This window comes from Zootoca vivipara, chromosome 4 (assembly GCF_963506605.1).
Source record: "Zootoca vivipara chromosome 4, rZooViv1.1, whole genome shotgun sequence".
In the NCBI taxonomy this organism is placed as follows: domain Eukaryota; kingdom Metazoa; phylum Chordata; class Lepidosauria; order Squamata; family Lacertidae; genus Zootoca; species Zootoca vivipara.
Genome location: NC_083279.1, coordinates 25,159,241 through 25,180,397, shown reverse-complemented (window position 1 = coordinate 25,180,397; position 21,157 = coordinate 25,159,241). Strand labels below are relative to the sequence as shown.

The 21,157-nt window shown below is 40.9% G+C and overlaps 1 protein-coding gene across 1 annotated transcript in view; it reads left to right on the top strand.

Moving 5' to 3' along the window:
• RASA3 (RAS p21 protein activator 3) overlaps positions 1–21,157 on the top strand; it is a 115,359-nt gene that overhangs the window by 69,836 nt on the left and 24,366 nt on the right. The window contains exons 5-8 of the mRNA XM_035114870.2: positions 3,458–3,534; positions 13,156–13,236; positions 14,913–14,985; positions 19,399–19,478. Coding sequence (XP_034970761.1) covers positions 3,458–3,534; positions 13,156–13,236; positions 14,913–14,985; positions 19,399–19,478 — 311 coding nt within the window. The remainder of the gene's footprint in view (positions 1–3,457; positions 3,535–13,155; positions 13,237–14,912; positions 14,986–19,398; positions 19,479–21,157) is intronic.

Here is a 21,157-nt window from a genome sequence, read left to right as displayed (position 1 = left end):
TATTTTTTAATTGCACATTGCTTTGAATTTTTCTGATCTTAGATATCCTTTATGTGCTGCATGTTATCTTGTCAAGTCGTTTTGTATAAAGTGGTCGATTAATGTAATGAATAATTTTGACTTGATACAGTTTACTTTGCTTTAAGTGTTGTAGATGTAATTTTGTTTAGTTTTCCCCCCTTTACTATCTTAAAGCATATATACATTTATATGATTCTGGTCTAGCTGATGACTGTTTATCTAGCTCTACATGTGCTTGAGATTGGGCCGATCAATCAAAAAATACATTTTTCATTTATAAATGTAAACATTTTTGGATGACCTGGTTATGAAGTAAATTTGCAAAGCAATCTGCTGTTCTCTAGTACTCTGGAGGCAGTTTGAATCAGAGCACCCATGAGAAAATTATTTAATGGTCCCTTGTGTTTTCCCTAAGGGCATAATTGACATGGTTAGGAGCATGCTGTTTACACAGGAGTAGCATTTAGTGCACAACACATCCAAACATATTATTGCAATAAGGATGCTTTTAAAGTAAATCCACACCTGGGTTCTGCAACTGGAAGTAATTGAGTATTTCAAGAATAATTATTTTATTGTTATGCCATAGCACTTCAGTTGCCTTCAAGAGTATTCTTATTGCATAAATACACTTGATTCTATTTAGAAAGCTGCAAGAAGGAATCACCACCCCAAGGCACAGTGCTTAGAGCAGTGTTTTTCAAACTTGGGCCCTTGGCTGTTGTTGGACTACAACTCCCATCATCCTTGACCACTGGTTCTGCTAGCAAGGATGATGGGAGTTGTAGTCCAACAACAGCTAGGGACCCAGGTTTGAGAAACACTGGATGTGAGAGGATATGCTTACATTATGTGTAACAGTGCAAGTGAAAAGCAGTTGCTGTGAGCCTGAAAGACCATAGTTCAGATTCTTAGCCATATACGGTCAGTGGTTCCCAATTGGTGGTTCGCGGATTCCAGGGGGTCTGCCTAACCCACCCAGGGGCTCTGTGGCACCAGTCACATAAAATAAAATTAAAAAACTCCTACCATAGAGATATTGACATTTTCAAAAGTAGGGGGTCCATGGCTTGGCTTTTGAAAAACGGGTTCTGCAGTAGATAATTAATTGGGAACCACTGCCATAGGTGACCTTGGGGGGGGGGACACAATCACTAGCTCTTCCCCACCATTCATCCTTGTGAGTTCCAGCTCAACTGACTTGATCCATGTCTCCCAAACAAACATGTAGATGGAACTTGGTTATCCACCAGCTTCCACTCATTCCAAATATTCCAACACAGTCCTTAACTCAAAATAGGTTTAGAAATGTGCATTATAAGAAAATATACAGTTAGAAACAATAATAAGTTCAGAAATGTGTAGTTTGAGAGAAAATACGCTTAAAATGCGAATTTAAATGTAGACATATTTTTTGGCTTTTTTTAAAAAAAGAATTGCACAGGTAGGCACAGAAATAGTCTGAAACAGATTTATGAGTGAACACATGCAGAAGCAGAGTGTTTGTGCATCTGCAATAATAAGATTAACAGGGACGCGGGTGGCGCTGTGGGTTAAACCACAGAGCCTAGGGCTTCCCGATCAGAAGGTCGGCGGTTCGGATCCCCGCGAAGGGGCGAGCTCCCGTTGCTCAGTCCCAGCTCCTGCCAACCTAGCAGTTCGAAAGCACGTCAAAGTGAAAGTAGATAAATAGAGGTACCGCTACAGCGGGAAGGTAAACGGCATTTCTGTGTGCTGCTCTGGTTCGCCAGAAGCGGCTTTGTCATGCTGGCCACATGACAAACTGTCTGCAGACAAACGCCAGCTTCCTTGGCCAATAACGCGAGATGAGCGCCGCAACCCCAGAATCGGTCACGACTGGACCTAATGGTCAGGGGTCCCTTTACCTTTAATAATAAGATTGCCTCCCTAACAAGTCTGTGGAATAGATTTCTAAGATGTTGTATGTGAAAGACTCTGTGCAATGGAAATGGATGCATAAATGCAAAGCTTTGTTTGAAACTCTCAGCTCAATGTGAACATGCCAGTAACTGTGCTTGAATGAAACACAGCAGTTCAAAACCATACGTTGTGGTAAAAATGTTTTTTGGTTTGCTACCAAAAATAGCTGTGTATCAAATTTCCTCTGCTCTTGATACAATGTCTCATTAGGGAAATATGTCTCTCCGTTATTCATTTCGCCATCCTTCCTCCTTGTAATAGGCAATCGGAGGAGAGGGCAAAGCATTATAATCATCTAATGCATTTCTGTAAATTTGGATGGCGAACTTGACACATGGCTGCCATTTTCAGTTACAATCATGAGTTTTCAATAACGTTTGTTTTTCGCTTCTGGCAACTCTATCATTAACTGGTTTTTTTCCGGGTGAACCCAAATCATTTCAGCCCACATCTGTGTGTGCATTTAGTTGTTGACCTTAAGAACTTGACATGTGGCAGCTTTTTAAATTTTATATTTCCTAGTTTGTGTTTGTAGGGGGAATAAGTTCTAGAGCAGGGGTCAGCAGGGGGCCGGTCCACTGTCCCTCAGACCTAATGGAGGCCGGACTATTTGGGGGGGGGGGAATGAATTCCTATGCTGCACAAATAACCCAGAGATGTATTTTAAATAAAAGCACACATTCTACTCACATTAAAAACACCAGGCAGGCCCCACAAAAAACCCAGAGATTCATTTTAAATAAAAGGGCACATTCTACTCATGTGAAAACACACTGATACCTGGACCGTCCGCAGGCCAGATTGAGAAGGTGATTGGGCCGGATCCGCCTCCCCCCGGGCTTTAGTTTGCCTACCCATGTTCTAGCTCCAGAGTCTCCAAAAACAGTCTTCTCGAGTGCGATCATTTTTATTATTATCTGCTACAATAGCAAGCTTGAACCTTTTCTAGAATAAATCTTCTCGTTCTCTGCTGATCTTAGAACACGCATCTCGACATATAAATGGTATCCTTTAAACTGCATCTTTTGATTTTTCTTCCTTCTAAAAAAAGCCCGGTTCCTTTTCTCTCTGACTCATCATTATATTGGTCTTTTGGAAATCCATTACTGTGACTGGTTCTATAGTTACAACCTACTGCGTAGCGTTTACATGTGCTCAGCAGCCCTCATGCGCCACTTATTTGGACTGGGGCAAATGCATCAAAACAAGAGTCTGCTTCATTCCAGACAAGGATCTGCGTCAGATCAGCAAAGTTGTGAAATCAGTACTAATACAGTAAATCAAATATAGCATGCTTCATATAGGAATAACCCAGAGTGCCTGTCTGCGTAGCTATCACAATATCCTCTGCTCACCAACACAAGGCATATATGCTGTGTATATCATGAGACTCTTGGGGGAAACTTACTTGGAAACAGTTAACAATGCCTGGTTGTTTTAAGAATTACAATACTGATATGCAATTTTTATAATGCTTTGCTATTTTATATTCCAGGGCAAGGTCCATTTAGAACTGAGGCTGAGTGAAGTCATAACAGACACTGGGGTCATTTGCCATAAGCTCGCTACACGGTAAGACTGGTACTGATCCATATCTACAATTTTGTAATATTCACTTACAACAACTGTGAACCGATGCGAGTTTATTGTATGTAAAATATAAATAAGAATATCGAATCTGAAGACTCTACTTCTGTGATCTCAATAGGGCTTTCATCTAGTCTTTTGCAACACACAGAAAACTGCTCCCCTTTTCGGGGGGGGGGACTGCGTTGCGGGCGGCGACCCAGGACCTCCCAGTGACCCGGCTGTGGGCGGAGGGATGCTGTCCATGTCATTAGAACTCCCAGCCACTGCATCACGCCCCCTAGCTGACCAATTGGGTTAGCCGGGGGTGGTGGTGGCCACGTGGCATTTAAACCGCAGCACAGCTGGGGAGGGCAGCCTCCATTCGTCTCCTCTGTCGGATCTGCAAGCTGCTGCTTCAACCACCTCTGAGAACTTGCTAATGCCTTTAGACTTCTGTGGCTTCGGCTCTTCCTTCAGCTTGCTTCCCTTAACAGCGAGCGACAGCGAGGCTACAGGGCACAATCAGCCTGCGTTGAAAGACTGGGCAGCCAGGGACCTGGTATTGTTGTGGTGTGTGAGAGGTGTGCTTGCTGGGGTGGTTGTTGTGAGACTGGCAAGAAACCATCTACTGCATGACCATCAGAGTTTGGGCTAGCCGAAAGGACATGTTTGAAAAACCTGTCTGCTGCTCATGAGTACAGTACTTGAACTTTCTTCATACGTCATATTTTGCAGGGATATATTTTAAGTTAACAAACTTTTAAAAGTCAACTTAAATTACCTGCGTCAATTCTTGATGCCCTGCAAATTTTACAACCTGCAATAGATGGAAGATATCCTTGAACCCGTCATATTAACATGTACACACTTCACTATAAACTGAGTAGTGATGCAACTTAGCACAAACAACACTATTGCAAAGGAATATTAACGGCCAGTGTTCCCATGCCCTCTACCTTTAAAAACACTGAGGACATACAGAGCCTGTCTGCAGTGTTGAAAATGTGACAAAATTGACCATAACTGCGATCACAGACTCTCTCTTTTTAAAATCATAGACAATTTAAACACTAAAGTGTTAATTGGGCTGATTCATTAACTGCATGTTTTAAAAAGTGGATTCATAATATTTCATTTTAAAATGAGTGTTGCCTTCTGCATGCAAAAACCATTGGTACTGCCATAGTTTGAAAACAAGCAATATGCTTTGTGGCTTCCCAAGAAAGTGGTTTGCCTATGAAAGTTTTGCCTTGCGTTTTTGACAGCAATTGATGCTTGTAAGGATATTTTTACTTGGTCATCTATAGCAAATGTGAGTCATTCTCTTTAGTGACCAGGCAACACAGTTTTTATGACTGCCTTTTTGTTGAAGGTGTGGAGAATAGCATAAGCATGTATCAGCCGATGAGCTGGCAAAATTTTTGTGAGGTGGTAGGTTTTTGGGACTTATTTGCAAGGTAGTAATTCAGATTGGTGGGCAGATTGATTGGCCAACTACAAGGAAAAATGCATGACATTGTTGCTAACCTTATAGACTCAAATAATCATAAACTCACACCTTTAAATTCAGATAATCTCTTCTCTAGTACAAAAGAATGGAGCCACGAATGATCCTTCCTCTCTCACACCCCCTTTTCCCCAGCTGCTATGTTCAGTTCCCATTGTTTTAATGATGAGCATTTGAAATCTGACAAAAATGAGTTGAAGGTTCTGTTCAGACCCATATTTATGCATCCTTGAAATCTTGGGTACCGTTCACTGGGTACTTTTTGTGTATGAGCCAGATCAGAAGGGGTGCGAGAGCACAGATGTTCTAATGCACTGCTGCTATTCATTACAGTGAGACTTCGAGTCAGTTTGTTTCTATATATTTTTATGCTGGAAGTATATCTTAGGCAGGATTATGAGGTATTCTTTGAATCTGAAGCAGGGGAAAATGTCTGAGATGAACACCATAGATACCTTGAATCCTGAACTAGGGAGCTCTTATCAGTGACTGTGTCAAGCAGCCCATTTTTCAGTTCCTCACTAGCTGTCAGGAACAAAGAGATGAGACTCCAGGGCAGCTTCCTTTTCCTGTGGAGGGCCTTTCCGTTCTTTTATTTGATCTTCAGCTGATTTGAGCATTCCTTTCCTGCTGTGAATGGCCTGTAAAGTGGCTCAATGGCCCTTTTACTTCATATCGTGGGTGTAAAAGTCTAGAAGAGATAATGGGAGCCCAGGGAAGATAAGCTTTAAAAGACAACTACAGGAAGACAGGATATATAATAAGATCAGGACCCCTCAGCACAGCAGTGCAAAGCTGGGGTGGGAAACCTCCGGCTCTCCAGATGTGGACTCCCAGCAGCCCCAGTCTATTTGGGAAGAAAGGAAGCAAAGATAAGCACACTTGAATGAGCTGGCATCAGAATGAACTGCAGCATAGAAATGCTCAAATAGCTCCCACAAGTTTTGATGTTTCCTGCATTGAAGGGGGTTGGACTAGATCAGTGTTTCTCAACCAGTGTGCCTCCAGATGTTTTGGGACTACAACTTCCATCATCCCTAGCTAGCAAGACCAGTGGTCAGGAATGATGGGAGTTGTAGTCCCAAAACATCTGGAGGCACACTGGTTGAGAAACACTGGACTAGATGACCCTTGGGGGTCTCTTCCAACTCTACAATTCTAGTGCATTTCCCAGACCTTCATTTACGGCTCTCTCTGACCTTTTGGTGTTCTAGCACACAGTTCTTGGGGGGAGAAGTTCCATGGCTCAATGTTAGAGCAAATGTTTTGCATGCAGAAGATTGCAGGTTCAATCCAGCTTCTTTTAAGTGGTGCTAATAAAGGCCCCTTTCTGAAACCCCTAGAGAGTGACTGGCAGTCATTGTAGAAAATACTGAGCAAGGTGAGCCCAGCGAGTCTGATTTGCTACACGGCAACTTCCAACATTCCTAGTACACGTCACTGAGCAACTGAATTGTTGCATACATGCTGTTAAGCGCTTCCGGGACTCAGTGTGATATTGCGACAGGTGAGAACAATTTTCATAAAGCCTTAGCAGTGAGCTAAAACAAAAGGCAGGATTTCAGCTTTCGCAGACAGTAATGTCATCTCTTGGCCCCTCCATCTCTGTGTCTCCAAATCAGCACATGCATTTTGGCCTAAATAGTTAAGCTGTTGTTGTTTGAGCCCTGAGGCAGTGCTGGCTTCTAACAGATGCCACAGATTTCCGCACACATCTCACTTCAACAGCGATTATGAGGTGAAAAAGCATTAGTGTTGATGGAAAGTTAACCCTAAAACAGACGTGGTTGACCTGCCTTCTATTCCCAACGCTACCTAATAAAAGGCCCCTCCTAAATACTTTTTGAAACATAAACCCGAGAGCTTGCCTGAAGATAATTCTCAAGTATAAAACACTTGCTGTACTGGAAATTGGTGTAGAAATTGTTAAAATAAGAATTTATAAGGAGAACCTGGATGGCACTGGCCAGGGATGGGGAACCTGTTGCCTTACAGATGTTGTGAGATTCCCAGTTTAGTCCCAGCCAGTATGGCCACTGGTCATGGAAGATGGGAGTTGTAGTTCAACATCTGGTTCCTCTCACTGCGTTCCATTATAAATCATCTTTAGTAATTTCTAAATCTTACATAATCTCTAAATTTTACTTAATATAAACTTATTTCTATACCTTTTAATTCTTAATACTTTACATTCCCAACAATATCCTTTCTTTCTACTCAATTATACCTAATTCTAACAATACTCATCTCTCACCATTGTATTAACTACAACCTCTTTGTATCTCCCTCACTTCCATTAATTCTATTCTATTATACGCTTATTCTTTAAATAAACTTTAAATTTCTTCCAATCTTCTTCCACTGCTTCTTCACTCCGGTCCCGAAGTCTCCCGGTCAACTCAGCCAGTTCCATATATTCAGTCAACTTCTACCAGTCCAGTACTCTTAACATAGGAACACTGCCAAATGCATCTGCAAAACTGGTGAACGGCCTTCTCCTTTTGCCTGTCCCCAGCATCTGATATTTAGAGATACACTGGATGTGAAGCCATTCCATTGCCCTACCATGACAAATAAAAGCCTGTTGATACCGTAGATCAGTCTATCCCTGAGAAGCTTGGTTCGAATGGAACCTGACACATGTGCCCTGAGACCATGTGTTTATGCTGACTGCCCTCAGAGCAGGGTCTTGATGACAGTGCATTTGAAGCAGCCAGTGGCCAAGGTGATGGGAAGTTGTAGTTCAGCAACACCCAGTGGACCAGATACTTCCCACACATGTGCTAAGGCAAATCTTGGCTTTGCTCAGGCCTGCTGTGGCAGCAAAATGGTCTGAAGAGGAGCAAAGTGGCCACAAACTCCTTTCTTTGATACCGCATGTGTGTGGTCTCACTTCTGTAGTGTTTGCTCCCAAGTGTACGTAAGATTACAGCCTTGATGATTTCCCCCCCCAAAAAAATCATCTTTATTCGTTTCTTTTAATTTACATTCATAAGGTAAAGGTAAAGGGACCCCTGGCCATTAGGTCCAGTCGTGACCGACTCTGGGGTTGCGCGCTCATCTCACATTATTGGCCGAGGGAGCCGGCGTACAGCTTCCAGGTCATGTGGCCAGCATGACAAAGCCACTTCTGGCAAACCAGAGCAGCACATGGAAACGCCGTTTACCTTCCCGCTGTAGCGGTTCCTATTTATCTACTTGCATTTTGACGTGCTTTAGAACTGCTAGGTTGGCATAGAATCACATTATAACATCTCAGTTCTCTTATGGCTAAACATGTATTTATAAATAATAATAATAATAATAATAATAATAATAATAATAATAATAATAGGAAGAAGAACAAAAACAAAAATTTGTGCTTAATCGCTTGGTTAATTCGTATTCCTTTTATACTTGACTTCCCTCCCCTTCTTACTTGGGTCCTCAGTTTTACTTATTTGAATGCCTCTCTTAACACGTCTATGAGTTTGTTTTCCTGTTTTTCCACTATATTGTAGTATTTTTTTTCTTACAGAAGTTATTCTAAACCAGTCAAAATTTCAATTTCCCCATAATAGTCTTTCAAATATTGTTTGAATATGTTCCAATCTTCTTTAATTTTTTCTTTTGTTTGATCTCTTATCTGCCCAGTCAACTTGTCCATCTCCGCGTACTCCATTAATTTGGTCAACCAATCTTTTTTTGTCGGTAAACATTCCCCTTTCCAATTCTTTCTTTTATGTCCCCATCTCACTGGTTTTTTTAAACTGGGGTGGGATGGGATGTAGAGAGGGGGGTATATGGCAAGCACAAATTATCTGTGTTTCCATCTCAGTGAATAGTGTAACCCCCATCTCTCCAATATAATATCTGATGCACTGTTTTGCTTCAGAGAGCTTCTCACTCTGTCACATGGAGCAACAGCAATAGCAGGTCCCGAGTTCTCATATTCATTCACTGGTTATCAAAATGTTGGACTTGGGATTTATTGTGGGATTTCATACTTAATGCACTGAAGCAGGGATGTTTTAATAACTGACCTTTAGCTGGAATTTACAGAGGAGTCCATGCACAGCCTTTGATTCCCCGCTTTCATTATTCACTTTTAATTACATGCACACAACTGGGATTAAACCTTTTTACAGTTTTTATTTGATATTCTCCAACTTGTGGATTATTCAAGAGTAGGCAACATGTTTTTCACAGAGGAAACTGGGTATTAGCTGTGTTATTTTTCTAGAAAAAGAGATGTCGGAACTTACGATGAATGCCTTGGCTGGATCTACACTGATCTGAAAAAACAACAATGCTAAGAAGAAAAGGTTTAACAGCAATCAATGTAATTTTCCATTGACTGCTGTACAGCGCCTCCTGGTGTCACACTTTTATAATGCATTTATAACGCGTTATAACTCAACAATATAGATTAGTCCCTTGTTCTCTTAGAATGGCAATGGTGCCCACCTGAGAGGTGCTAGAACTGAGTTCCGGTGAGTTCCAGCTGGGGGAAAAAGCCCTGAATATTAGGAAGATGAGATGGAAGGCCGTAGCTCCTGGGCTCATATTTTGAAGTTGTGCTAATATTTTTTGAGAGGATCTTGAAAGGATCAGCTCTGGGAAAATTTCACACTCCTAGCATTTTTACCAAATTCCAGTATTTTTCTGTGTATAAGACTATATTCCCCCCCCCAAAAAAATTAAGTTTTACATTGGTGGTCTTCTTATACACGGGATGTTTAAGATCTTAATTTTGGGCTCAAAAAAAATAGGAGTCGTCTTATACATGGGGGCGTCTTATAGACGGAAAAATACAGTAATTATAACTGAGTTGCCAAACCATTCAGAAGAACATTTATAAGCCAGCGGGGTCAACTGATGAAGCTTCTGAAGTGTCAAGTACTTCTCTTGATCTTTTATTATTTCTCTTCAAGGTTTTTAAGCAGAGGTGGGAGGTGGGGTGGGACCTGTCAGGGATTCCACAGCAGTGATTCCTCCACCACAGGGGGCGTTGGGCGATGACCCATGGAGTTCCTTACAAGTTACATTTCTATGATTCTATAGTCCAAAAAATCTGGAGAGTAGCAGGTTGGGCAAGGTTGTTTATATTGGAAGTAGAGAAATAGAAGGTTGTTTCTATTGGAAGTAGAGAAATAAGATTGCGCCTGTTTCTCACACTATCTGTCTATCTACATAGACGTATATCTTTTTAGATTGATTCAGTCATTTAAACAGAACGTTGAATATGACTAGATTTGTATAGGAGAAGAAGACGGAAACCCTAACTTTATAAGGCTGCAAGGTTGAGATAGAAAGTGAACTCTACCTTATCTGGGATAAGGAAATGGATCCTGGTTATTCCTTATGTTTAATTAATATGCTTCAGCCTCCTCTCAATAATCATATAAGGGGAAGGTTGGGTAACAAATCTAAACAATAATAAAAACAACAACAACTGTAAAACAAATTCAACACCACAACTGAGTTAAGGATTAGCAACATTTCATTAAATGACAGTACAGCCAAGTCTCTTAATTGCCCTTAATTGCTTTTCTCCTCTCTGCATTTCCTGCTGTTATCACTCTGAAACCCCAGTGCCTTTCATCAGACCAATTCCCTCCATCTCTTCAATATTTTAATAGTCTGCTCACTAACTAGGGTTAAAAATCATGACCCTACACAACTCTCCTGTCTGTGATGTGTCTTCTCTCTTTCAGTGTTCTTATTTCAGCTAACAGTGCACATTCTGAGGTCTTCACATTATATCTTTGCACATTCTCCTCGGATTTGAGGCTGTTTTAGAAACCAGCCATTTCTTCTTCATTCTAAACATCAGAAATTTCTTCTTCTTTTCCTGTTCTTGAATTGTTCTCTCATGCAAAACAAAAATACCTGCATTAATCTAGAAGAAGCTGTTTCCATAGTAGATAAATTACAGCTAGTTCTGTATGTATTTTAAAAAGTTCACCAAGTCACCATTATGCTCAAAGCATCTCTGTTTAGTGCACGTGCGTTCATTAAAATTCTTGACACATCTGCGGCGAAGAAAATGTAATCTGACTTCTATAATAACAAACTGGAATGGAGTCTTTCTGAATGGCCTTTATAAAAAATAATAATAAAAAGCTTACAGCCATTTTATAATTGGCTCATGAAACAATTAAGCTACTAATGGACTCGGACAATATTATGATTGACAGTTTTATTTGTTTGCCATCTATTAAGCATCCCAGATGGTGCTTCATGTTGTCAAAGCATCTTTCTGAGGGCTGCTTCATGCTTTGCAACAGAAGATGCGTCCCTGCATTTCCACCAGGGATCAAACACTTCACTGTCAGTAATATTTGGTAGGTTGCGTATGCATCAAAACACACAGTAAACCTCTGTCCAGGGGCCCTAGGCAGCCTGCTTTTGTAGCTTACTAAATTGATGTTTGAAAAATGTATATTTCAATCAAGCATTTTGTCAGAGGTATTGTTGTTGTTATTTGTTACATTTCTATACTGCCTTTCATCTGAGGATCACAGGGCAAGTTACAGTATAAAAACGCAAAAATACATACCATAGGAGCAAACAGAAACAAGAGCCCCCTTGTGACACAGTTTAAAAGGCCATAGATTGTTTAATTGGCCAAAGACCTGGGAGAGGAGGTATGTTTTTGCCTGGCCAGTGTGGTGCCCTCCAAATGTTGATGGTCTACAGCTGCCATCATCCTTGACCATTGGCCATGCTTGAGTGGGGCTGACGGAAGTTGGAGACCAACATCTGGAGAGCAACTGGTTGCCCACACCTGATATATGCAGAACCCACTGTGTTGAAATAAGCTAGTTCTGGCAGACGTTAACCTACAAAAAAACCACATACAGTGGTACCTTGGTTTATGAACACAATTGGTTCTGGAAGTCTGTTCATAAACTGAAGCGTTCATAAACTGAAGCGAACTTTTCCATTGAAAGTAATGGAAAGTGAATTAATCCGTTCCAGATGGGTCCGCGGCGTTCGTAAACTGAAAATTCGTAAACTGAGGTGTTCATAAACCAAGGTTCCACTGTACATTTTTGTGAGGCTACATCTCCCTGGGCAGCTGTAGGTAGCATGCTTCAGCTTTTTCTAGGAAACAAATGGCTAATTCAATATGCATAAGAGCATGTAAACTTTGTGGGTTTTAAGTTGAAATTGCAATTAGCATTTTAATTAGAAAGCTACTGTGCACATTAAAACAGTTGTCCAATTGTCAGCAGCTTAATGGATGTGTTGCAGTTAAATTACATGACATACTCAAAATGATTTTTTTCTTTTCTTTTGGCCAATTAAATCACTGGCACCATGCCATTCACTTCAATTTTTCAGCAAGTATTTTTATCAACCTGCAGTGGGAAGTCCACCATTCTTTTAGAGAGAAAAAGCCCCCCCCCACATGTTGTGGAAAGACATCTGTGTGATCCACATCTCTTCCTTTTCATCACTACCACAACATCCAAGTGTGGGGTGTTTCTCTGCACTTCAGAATAGCTTTGCTGTGGACAGATGTATGCAACATTTTGGCTGCAAATAAAAGTTTCTGGGTGAATGTGGGATAAATTTCCATTACAAATCTCTACTAAGTAAGCTCAAAATTATATCATGACAAAATGTGAAGTGTAGTCTGGCACAGGTGAAAAGAGAATTCAATGCATGTGATGTTTAATTTTCTCTGTCTTCTTCGTCTTCTTTCCTCTCTCGGCAGTAGTAGACTCAGCTTATCCTTCAACCAATCACATTTGCAAATGATAAGTTAATAATAAAAATATGATGGCAGCTGTATTCCAAAAACTGAAAGGCCACAGGTTACCCATCCCTGTCTTAAAAGTAAACTCTGTGTTTGTTTGTTTTTATACGCTGTTTACAAAACTCCACTGATGCATCTTTTGTCTCTCCCTATCAGCAGTAATTTGTCATAAATCCTTGATATCAGCTTGTGGCATTTAACTTAGAAAGAAATCTCACAACCCACAGACTCTATAAGAGGAAAACATTGTTGGCTGGATTTGTTGTTCTGTATTCTTGAAGTAAAAGGAAGACTTGAAAAAGTCATCCTCTGTTGTATCTCCAGGTACCTTGTGTTGTTACTCTGTAATGATTTTCTTTCTTTTATTCAGAGTTCTTGAATGCCAAGGCTTGCCCATTGTGAACGGGCAGTGCGATCCTTATGCAACTGTTACCTTAACAGGACCATGCAGGTTAGTACTTAGTTGTTTATTCTGGTTTAGAATGATTTCTCTCTTTTCCAAAATTACTGAAAATTAACCCAGGTAAGTGTGTACCAGCCTTTAATCCTATTCAATCAACAAATGTTGATGAAGTCAGGAGAACTCCTTTGTTAGGTGATGCCTAGGGGGGATTAACCATTCATATGTCAAAGTATCAAAAGAACTGATTATTAGAATGCAAATGAATAAAGGGGGTTTACCGGTAGTTTTTAGGAACAGGAGAATTAGGAGGGATAGTTCCAGGAAGTGGAGAAGGAACCATTTTGGGCAGGCTGCCTGAAGGGAGGCTGAGAGTGCTACACTGCTGTAGGAAACAAGCCCCTCCTGCAATGACCATGCCGTAAGAGCATTACTCCCTCCATGTAGAGTAGACTAAATGTGTAAATATGTGTAATTAAACCATATTTCTAAAGGCATGAAGATATCTGCTGCATCTTGATTCCCAAAGGAACCACAGGCCCTGGGCGAGCGTTTGAAACCCCCTGGAATCTTGGCAGAGATTGGGGGTGGCATCCAACTTTTGTAACACTGGTGTCAGAAGTGGGATGATGTATAAAAGCATCACAATTAAAAATGAAACCAGAATATTTTTAAAGTAATGTTTGTTAGCATCAAATTGCTACTGACCCTTGTTGGGTGTTACTTTTTGTTTTTGGTAACTTAATATTTTCATAGGATAATTATTTATATATGGGGCGAACAACTTCACCCTTTTAAGGCACCTCAAGGTATCACTTTTGCTTTTCTTCTTACATTGGAGTTCTTCCTCCATCATGGGAAGAGAGATTAGTACATCATTGGTCCTACCAAGGACTTGTTCAGAGCTCCCTCCTTCCCTATCTGCCATTTATTTCTGTGTGCAGGGAGACTGGGAGCTAATCTTAGCTAATCACACACTTTCTTCCCTTGGTCTCCTCACTAAGGTAGGAAACAAACCAGGAGGTGCTGCAATTATTTAATTACAGGCACTTCCTTACTCTGAATATTGGAGGTCGTGGTTCCCCATTTAATGTTCTCAGATGTCTATAATTGTGTTTAAATGTTTAGAATTTGTTTTATTTTTTTATTGTATTTTTTTCCAACTCAGGTGGCTGCTGTCCTGAACTCCTTTGGGAGAATGGGTGGGATAGAAAGTTAATTATTATTGTTAAGAGTGCATCAGCATTATGATCTCTTTAGGTGCCAGTTCACCAGGACTTTTAATGGATAATCTGTAATGTTTCCCTACTCTGTTTGCTTTTGCTTGCTTCTAAAATATTTTGCTGGTTTTTTTATGAATGTTGCAGATTTTTTTATAACTATTGCTATGAGTTACTGTTTGGACTGCTGTTTTAATTGTTGTGAGCCACTTTGCAAGCTGGAGAGTGGAAAACCAAATGTAGAAATTGTTTCATCAAATGAAAATGCTGCTTTTGGTTTAAAAAAACAAAATGGGATACCCATAATCTCATTTAGCAGGCAGTAAGGGAGGAGACCAAGCCCAAGGGCCCTGCTCCTAATCTTGCCGTGCAAGAGGTCAAGGTAGATGCAACATCCAAACAGGCCCAGAGTTAAGTACTTTTAAAGTAAAGCAGCAGACTTCACAGGTACAAAACAACTGGCTGTGTTCTGGGTAATCGTTTTCTGCCTTGTACTTTTTCCTGCAGATCAGATGTCAAAAAGACTAAAGTTAAAAAGAAGACAAACAACCCACAGTTCGATGAAGTGTTTTATTTTGAGGTTGGTATTTCAGAAGAATGGGTGATAAATTGCAATGCTGTGTGCATTGAGCTGTCACTACTGTTGCATGTTGGGCCAGTTGCAACCTTTCAGAGGGTGTTCAGAACAGAGCTGGAGGTAGCTGTCTGTTGAGGCAGAAGTGTATCACTTTTCCAGGTGAATGGAGTTCTTCTGCATAGCAATGCCCTCCCCCCCTCCGCAACTTGGCCCTTCTGAACCACTCATCCAAGCTTTGAATTAGTGCTGATAAGTGAGTGCTTTCTAGACTGTGGTTTTATAGCCTATCCACCCTGTGTTTCTTGGTCTGGGAGGACTGTCTCACAGGAAATGTAAAAAAGCTTTAAAGGCAATAGCAACAAGCCATTCAAAATCTGAAGGTATTGGTTGCTTGCCAACCTGCTGTAACACAAAAGCTCTCTCTCTTCGCTTCAATAGAAAGCACTCCCATTCCACTGGAAATGCCTAGAACTTTGTGTAATAGGACTTTTTTTAAAAAAAAGATGAATGAAGGCAGGGCAAAGCCTAGCATCATTCAAAATTTTGCCACTCCCACCCACTTGTTTGTTGTTGTCTTGGTAGCGATCACAGTAGGAATACATGCAAACTTGGAACAGAACCTCAACCCAAACCCTGAATGAAGTTCACAATACTGCCCCCCCCCTGCATTTGTGTTCTAAAAGAGCTTGTTGTAAAGCAAGCTTTATCATTAGGTCTAAACAACTCCTCACATTGCCTAGCATGCAGCTGCTAACCAGACATGAAGCTGCCTTCTCCTGAGTCAGATCATTAATCTAGCTAAGTGGTGTTGTCTGTCCCAGCCTACCCCAACTTCTTGGCCTCAGATATTTTGGACTACAACTCCCATCATCCACAGCCAGTCGTTTGGCCAAATATCTGATGCCTTCCAAATGTTGCTGGCATACAGCTCCCATCACCATGGCTGGGGCTGTTGGGAGTTAAGAGTCCAACAACACCTGGAGATCCACAGATTCTCCACCCTTCACCCGTATCATCTATTGTGCCTCAGAGCTACCTTTTTAGACTCTAAAGCAGTGTTGCCCAAACTTGGGTCTCCAGCTGCTTTTGGACTACAGTTCCCACCATCCCTGACCACATATCTAGGGATGATGGGAGTTGTAAGTCCAAAAAAAGCTGGAGACCCACGCTTGGGAAACACTGCTCTAAAGCATGAGATAAGGATGTTTTGTCCTCCTCAGAATTATGGGCCAGTTGTGGCATTTTTTAGCTGATCGACTGGCCATTTTTGAGAGGCACTGTCTGACAATCAGTGCCTCATATCTTCCCATCAACTATTAGCTTTTCAAACACACACATTCCTCTTCCCAACTGGGAACATGTCCAGCTTGGTTTTTGTTTTTTTTTGCCAATCTCAAAGCTTCCATGTTGCTACCCCTACTATCCATTTCTGCCTCATGAGTTGATAACGGGGCCTAGCTGCTTTTGTCTTGGCATCTGTGTCCAGGCTGTGTTCAGAACTAGAAATGGTGGAGGAAATAAACAAGTTGGTATTTGGCGCAAGAGGCAGCGGCTAAGAAAGGCCGTATCAGAGTCTATCCTAGCAAATTATCTTGAGGCCATAAGGATGCCTGTGTCTGCAGCCTCAAAGACTTGACTTGGTAAGGCTATGACCAATTTTTAAAGCTCTAATTAAATCAAATTTACTCTGAGTCTGCCCTCTGTAATAGTGTGGATGTGTCCAAAATGAAATTAATTTTGTAAGTAGCTGTGGAGAGGTTTTACAAAACAGTGCAATAATGATGCTGAAATAGTTTGGTATATTGAATTACTGTACTCTGTTGCTCCAAGGTGCATTTAAGTTAAACACATAATTTAGAACTGTTTGTTTCCAGTGCTTCTACTTCCCATTATTTTCATGATTTGCGGGAAATATCCTTTAAATGTCTGTTTGTGTGGCTTTGATTTGGAAAAGTAATTTCACCTTCTTCGATTTTTTTTTAAAAATCAGTTAAATCATTCTGGTAATATGTTTAAAAAAGAAAAATGTATGGCAAAGTTACTTTTGTGTGTGGGAAAGAACCACTTCTGACCCATAGAAACATTTTTCTGTTTTACAACAGGGAGGAGACTTTGAATATATTCACATCTCGCTTACAAGTACAGTTTAAGCTGTGGTTATTGCTGGGTGGGGTACTCTAGTGGTAGTTTCTGTGTCATACTCTGGTTAGAACTGAAAACCTCAAAGCTTTTGTTGCTGCAATCATGTTATGAGAAAGATCTATAGATAACCTAAATGTTAAAACAGTTTCCTCCTGTGCTTTACACACGCAGCTGCCTGTGTACTATTGTAAGTGCATTGTGAAGTGTGTGCTGTTAGTATATTCAGAAGATAACATCTATGTTAAAATAAAACAAAACAGCTTTTAGGATATTTACCTCGATCTAAGAGAGTCAAGGTATCAACATGTAGATTTGCAGACAACAATATTGGTTTGGCTAACTCCTCTCCCAAATAAGATAAATTCAACAAAAGGAGAACAAAAACAAAAAAACAGATAAATGCCGTTTGCAGTCTTTGAAACCCCTGTAATGACTGGCTCTAAGACCTATGGGTAAATTGGAAAGCAATTTACCCTGATACTGTTTTGTGCTGTCCTTTACTGTGTAAACATCTCCACCAGATGTTTTACCTCAACTATAAGACAACTGGATAAGAAAACGAAACAATGACACTCCAGGTGTAATCTAGTTATAAAAAACAACCTGCTCCTTATGTTTCCATTCCATTTTTAACAAAGGCAACCTGTATTTATTTTGTTTAATGTGTGCAATAGTGAGCTTGTTCCCCTGCCTTTTTATCCTGATGCCATCACAGCAGCTTGGCTTTAAGATCCATGTGGCAAATGATATTAATCACTTTTCCAGCTTCCGCACCTAGTGCAGGTATGGGGGAACCCTTGGCCCTCCAGATGTTGCTGAACTACAACTCCCATCTTCCTTGGCCATACTTGCTAGGACTGATAGATGTTGTAGTCCACCAACATCTGGAAGGTCAAAGATTCCCCACCTCTGACCTAGTGCTTTCACACATGGCAAACTGCTGTGGGAAATGATATATATTTTTGGTAGCTATATTGAATATCTTCCCTCCCTAATAAACACCCAACAAATTTAAAGGTTTTTAGAATTTAGGTTAGATTTGCCACTTTCCCACAAAATACTGCATTCAGAGTGGCTCACAATTAAGATTTCCAGGCTAACCTTTAGTTTTAATGTGGATAATGGGAAAAATCCCTTTTCCGATTGAACACCTATTATATGCCATCCTGGAGACACATGGGTGGGGGATTGAAAATTAAATTAGGGTGGTAGTAAAGGTAAAGGATTCCTGGACGGTTAAGTCCTGTCAAAGGCAACTATGGGGTTGCGGCGGTCATCTCGCTTTCCGGCCAAGGGAGCCGGCGTTCGTCCACAGACAGCTTTCGAGGTCATGTGGCCAGCATGACTAAACCGCTTCTGGCGTAACAGAACACTGTGATGGAAACCAGAGTGCAGAGAAACGCTGTTTACCTTCCTGACGCAGTGGTACCTATTTACCTATTTGCACTGGCGTGCTTTCAACTGCTAGGTTGGCAGAAGCTGGGACAGAATAATGGGAGCTCACCCCGTCGTGGGGATTCGTTCCGGTCGGCAAGCCCAAGAGGCTCAGTGGTTTAGACTACAGCGCCACCCGCATCCTCTAGGGTGATAGTAGCTAAACTCTTGTGCTAGTAGGGTTTTGTTTCTGCCACAAGCCCTGTGTTTCTCAAGGGTGACACCTGGGCATTGATACCAGAAAAGGTTGTAGAGCAGTTGGTCTGTGAACACTTAGAAAAGGATGCTGTGATAACTAAAACCCAGCACAGGTTTCTCAAAAGCAAGTTATGCATCAGCAGCATCCTTAACAAACCTCTGCTTAGCTGGGAAGAAGCCCAATGAACCTCCAATGTGGTTTTCTTTTGAGTGGTTATGTATAGGACTGCATTGAAAATAAGTGAATAGACCTAGAAACCATTTTCCAAATCAGATTGTCAGCTCTTCTCCTTTTTTCCTTTTGTTTAAAGAGGTAAGTCTATGGTATGAAAATACGGACACTGTATTTTGAGGTTTAGCAATCATCATGATAAAATTGTTGTAGATCTGAGATCATGGGACTCCACTTACTTCTTCTTGCTGCCAAATTTTCAAAGGAACACTTTGTATGTATACTTATGAATGTTCAGTAATTTATTACCTATTCTAAAAGCTTTAGGATATAGTGAAACAATAGTGGCTTTACACCTGTGAAACTAGTGCAGCGCGTAATCTGATTGTGCTTCCCTATATATAGTGACTGTTTAATGAGATTATTGTTAACTAATGAGATCCTACTATCTTAACATTTCTTACCACTAGGTTACGAGACCCTGCAGCTATAACAAGAAATCTCATTTTGATATTGAAGATGCCGATGAAGTTGACAAGATGGAAATCAGGTAAAATCATTGCATGCACAAACAAACAAAGGCACTCCCATCCCCATAAGGGTTGTGCAGAAAGTGTGAGCAGTCTCCACTTCTTCGTGACCTTAGAAAGGTCATGTGAACTCATTTCTCTTTCGTATTTCTTCTCTGAGATAACTTATTACTTTTGTTTCCTGGGCATTGTGCATTGAGCATTTTCAGAGCTCATTGTATTCTGAAATCATGGTATGGGTTTGAGCCCAGGGCCAGCATACAACATGGGCAGCCAAGTGCTAGGGCCACAAAGGGACCCACCATGGCTGGTGCTGCCACCCCTTCAAACAAACAAACAAACAAATATTGCTTTTATGGCCCAACACCAAGAGGATAAGAAACCTGGAAGAGGCTCTGACGACGTTACTGCCTTTAGTTCATCCTAATGGCTCTGGGCAGAGGGATGCTAGGTTGGATGTGTGGCACAGAGGCATTGTGGGTGAATAAAGATGGCAGCAACTGCAGCCGACAAACTACAATGTAGTCACTGCAGCTTTCAGAGACCATTGCTAGAGTATTTGTGTACCAAATGTTAGGTAACTCGTTGTCTATTGCTGTGGTGATCCAGCACCAAAAAAAAAAAATACCGGAACCTGAACGGACTGGTTAAAACCGGTCAGGTAGTAGTTTCATCGTCACGACAAAGGTTGTTTCTTTGTTTTGGAGTTTGATGGGTGTGTTCCGCTCCCCCCCACCCAATGAAGGTGGTTTCAATTATCTTTATATGAACAGAATCTGAAAAGACTCTTTCATTGTCTCTAAGAACAATATAAAGCACTTCCGAGTCTAGTTGGGAGCACAAAGATTGTATTGTATAGAGGTTTATTAAATGATGAGATGGTGCTTCAGTAGATAACGAAACCGATTGGCAGTTGTTTGGGGTAGGGCAAACTCCTGATTTATTTGTTTGTTTGTTTTATCTTTAAATAATGGGGAGTTCTGTTTGTTCATTCAGTGGATTGGAATCCTCTGAGTGTTGATTCGCTTTGAACTTACTATTCTTTTCTTTTCTTTTTCTTTTTTTAAAAAAGCTTTTTGGTTCCCAGCAGAGATCAGCGCAAAGCAAGCAAAATGACAAGTGAATGGCTGGAGGTTAAGCCGTCAAGAATATAATGTTCAGAAGGGGAGATAAAAGCTAAACTGGCAGTGTAGTGTAGTGGATATAGAGGTGCTGGTAGACCTGGTTTTAAATCTCCCCTCTTTCCCCTACCCACACCAGTGAAACTCTCTCTCATCCTAACCAACCACACCAGAGATTGTGAGGATAAAACAGGAGGTGCCTCCAAACTACCCTGGTCTCCTTGTAAGAGGGATGCAGTACAAACATGTTCTAAAATGCAAACCTATTGCAAAGGGTTGCTGTTGCTTCCTTATTTCTCAACCCATCTAGCAAGAGAGGAAACCTTGATTTCCACCATTTTTATCATACATTGGCTGGCCTTGTGCTAAAATGGTTACTGAGTGAAATGCCAAATCGGTTCTGCTGAGCTGCTTTAGTGGTGCACTTATTTTTTATCCTTCTGTTTCTTTCTACTGAACAGGCCTACCCATGCTATTTTCAGCTGAGCGCTCTAGTGACTCTTTGAATACATTACTTCCTTTTAAGAATTTCTTTTTCTTTCCCCCTGTTAGTAAACTAAGCCTTTAATTGCAGCCGA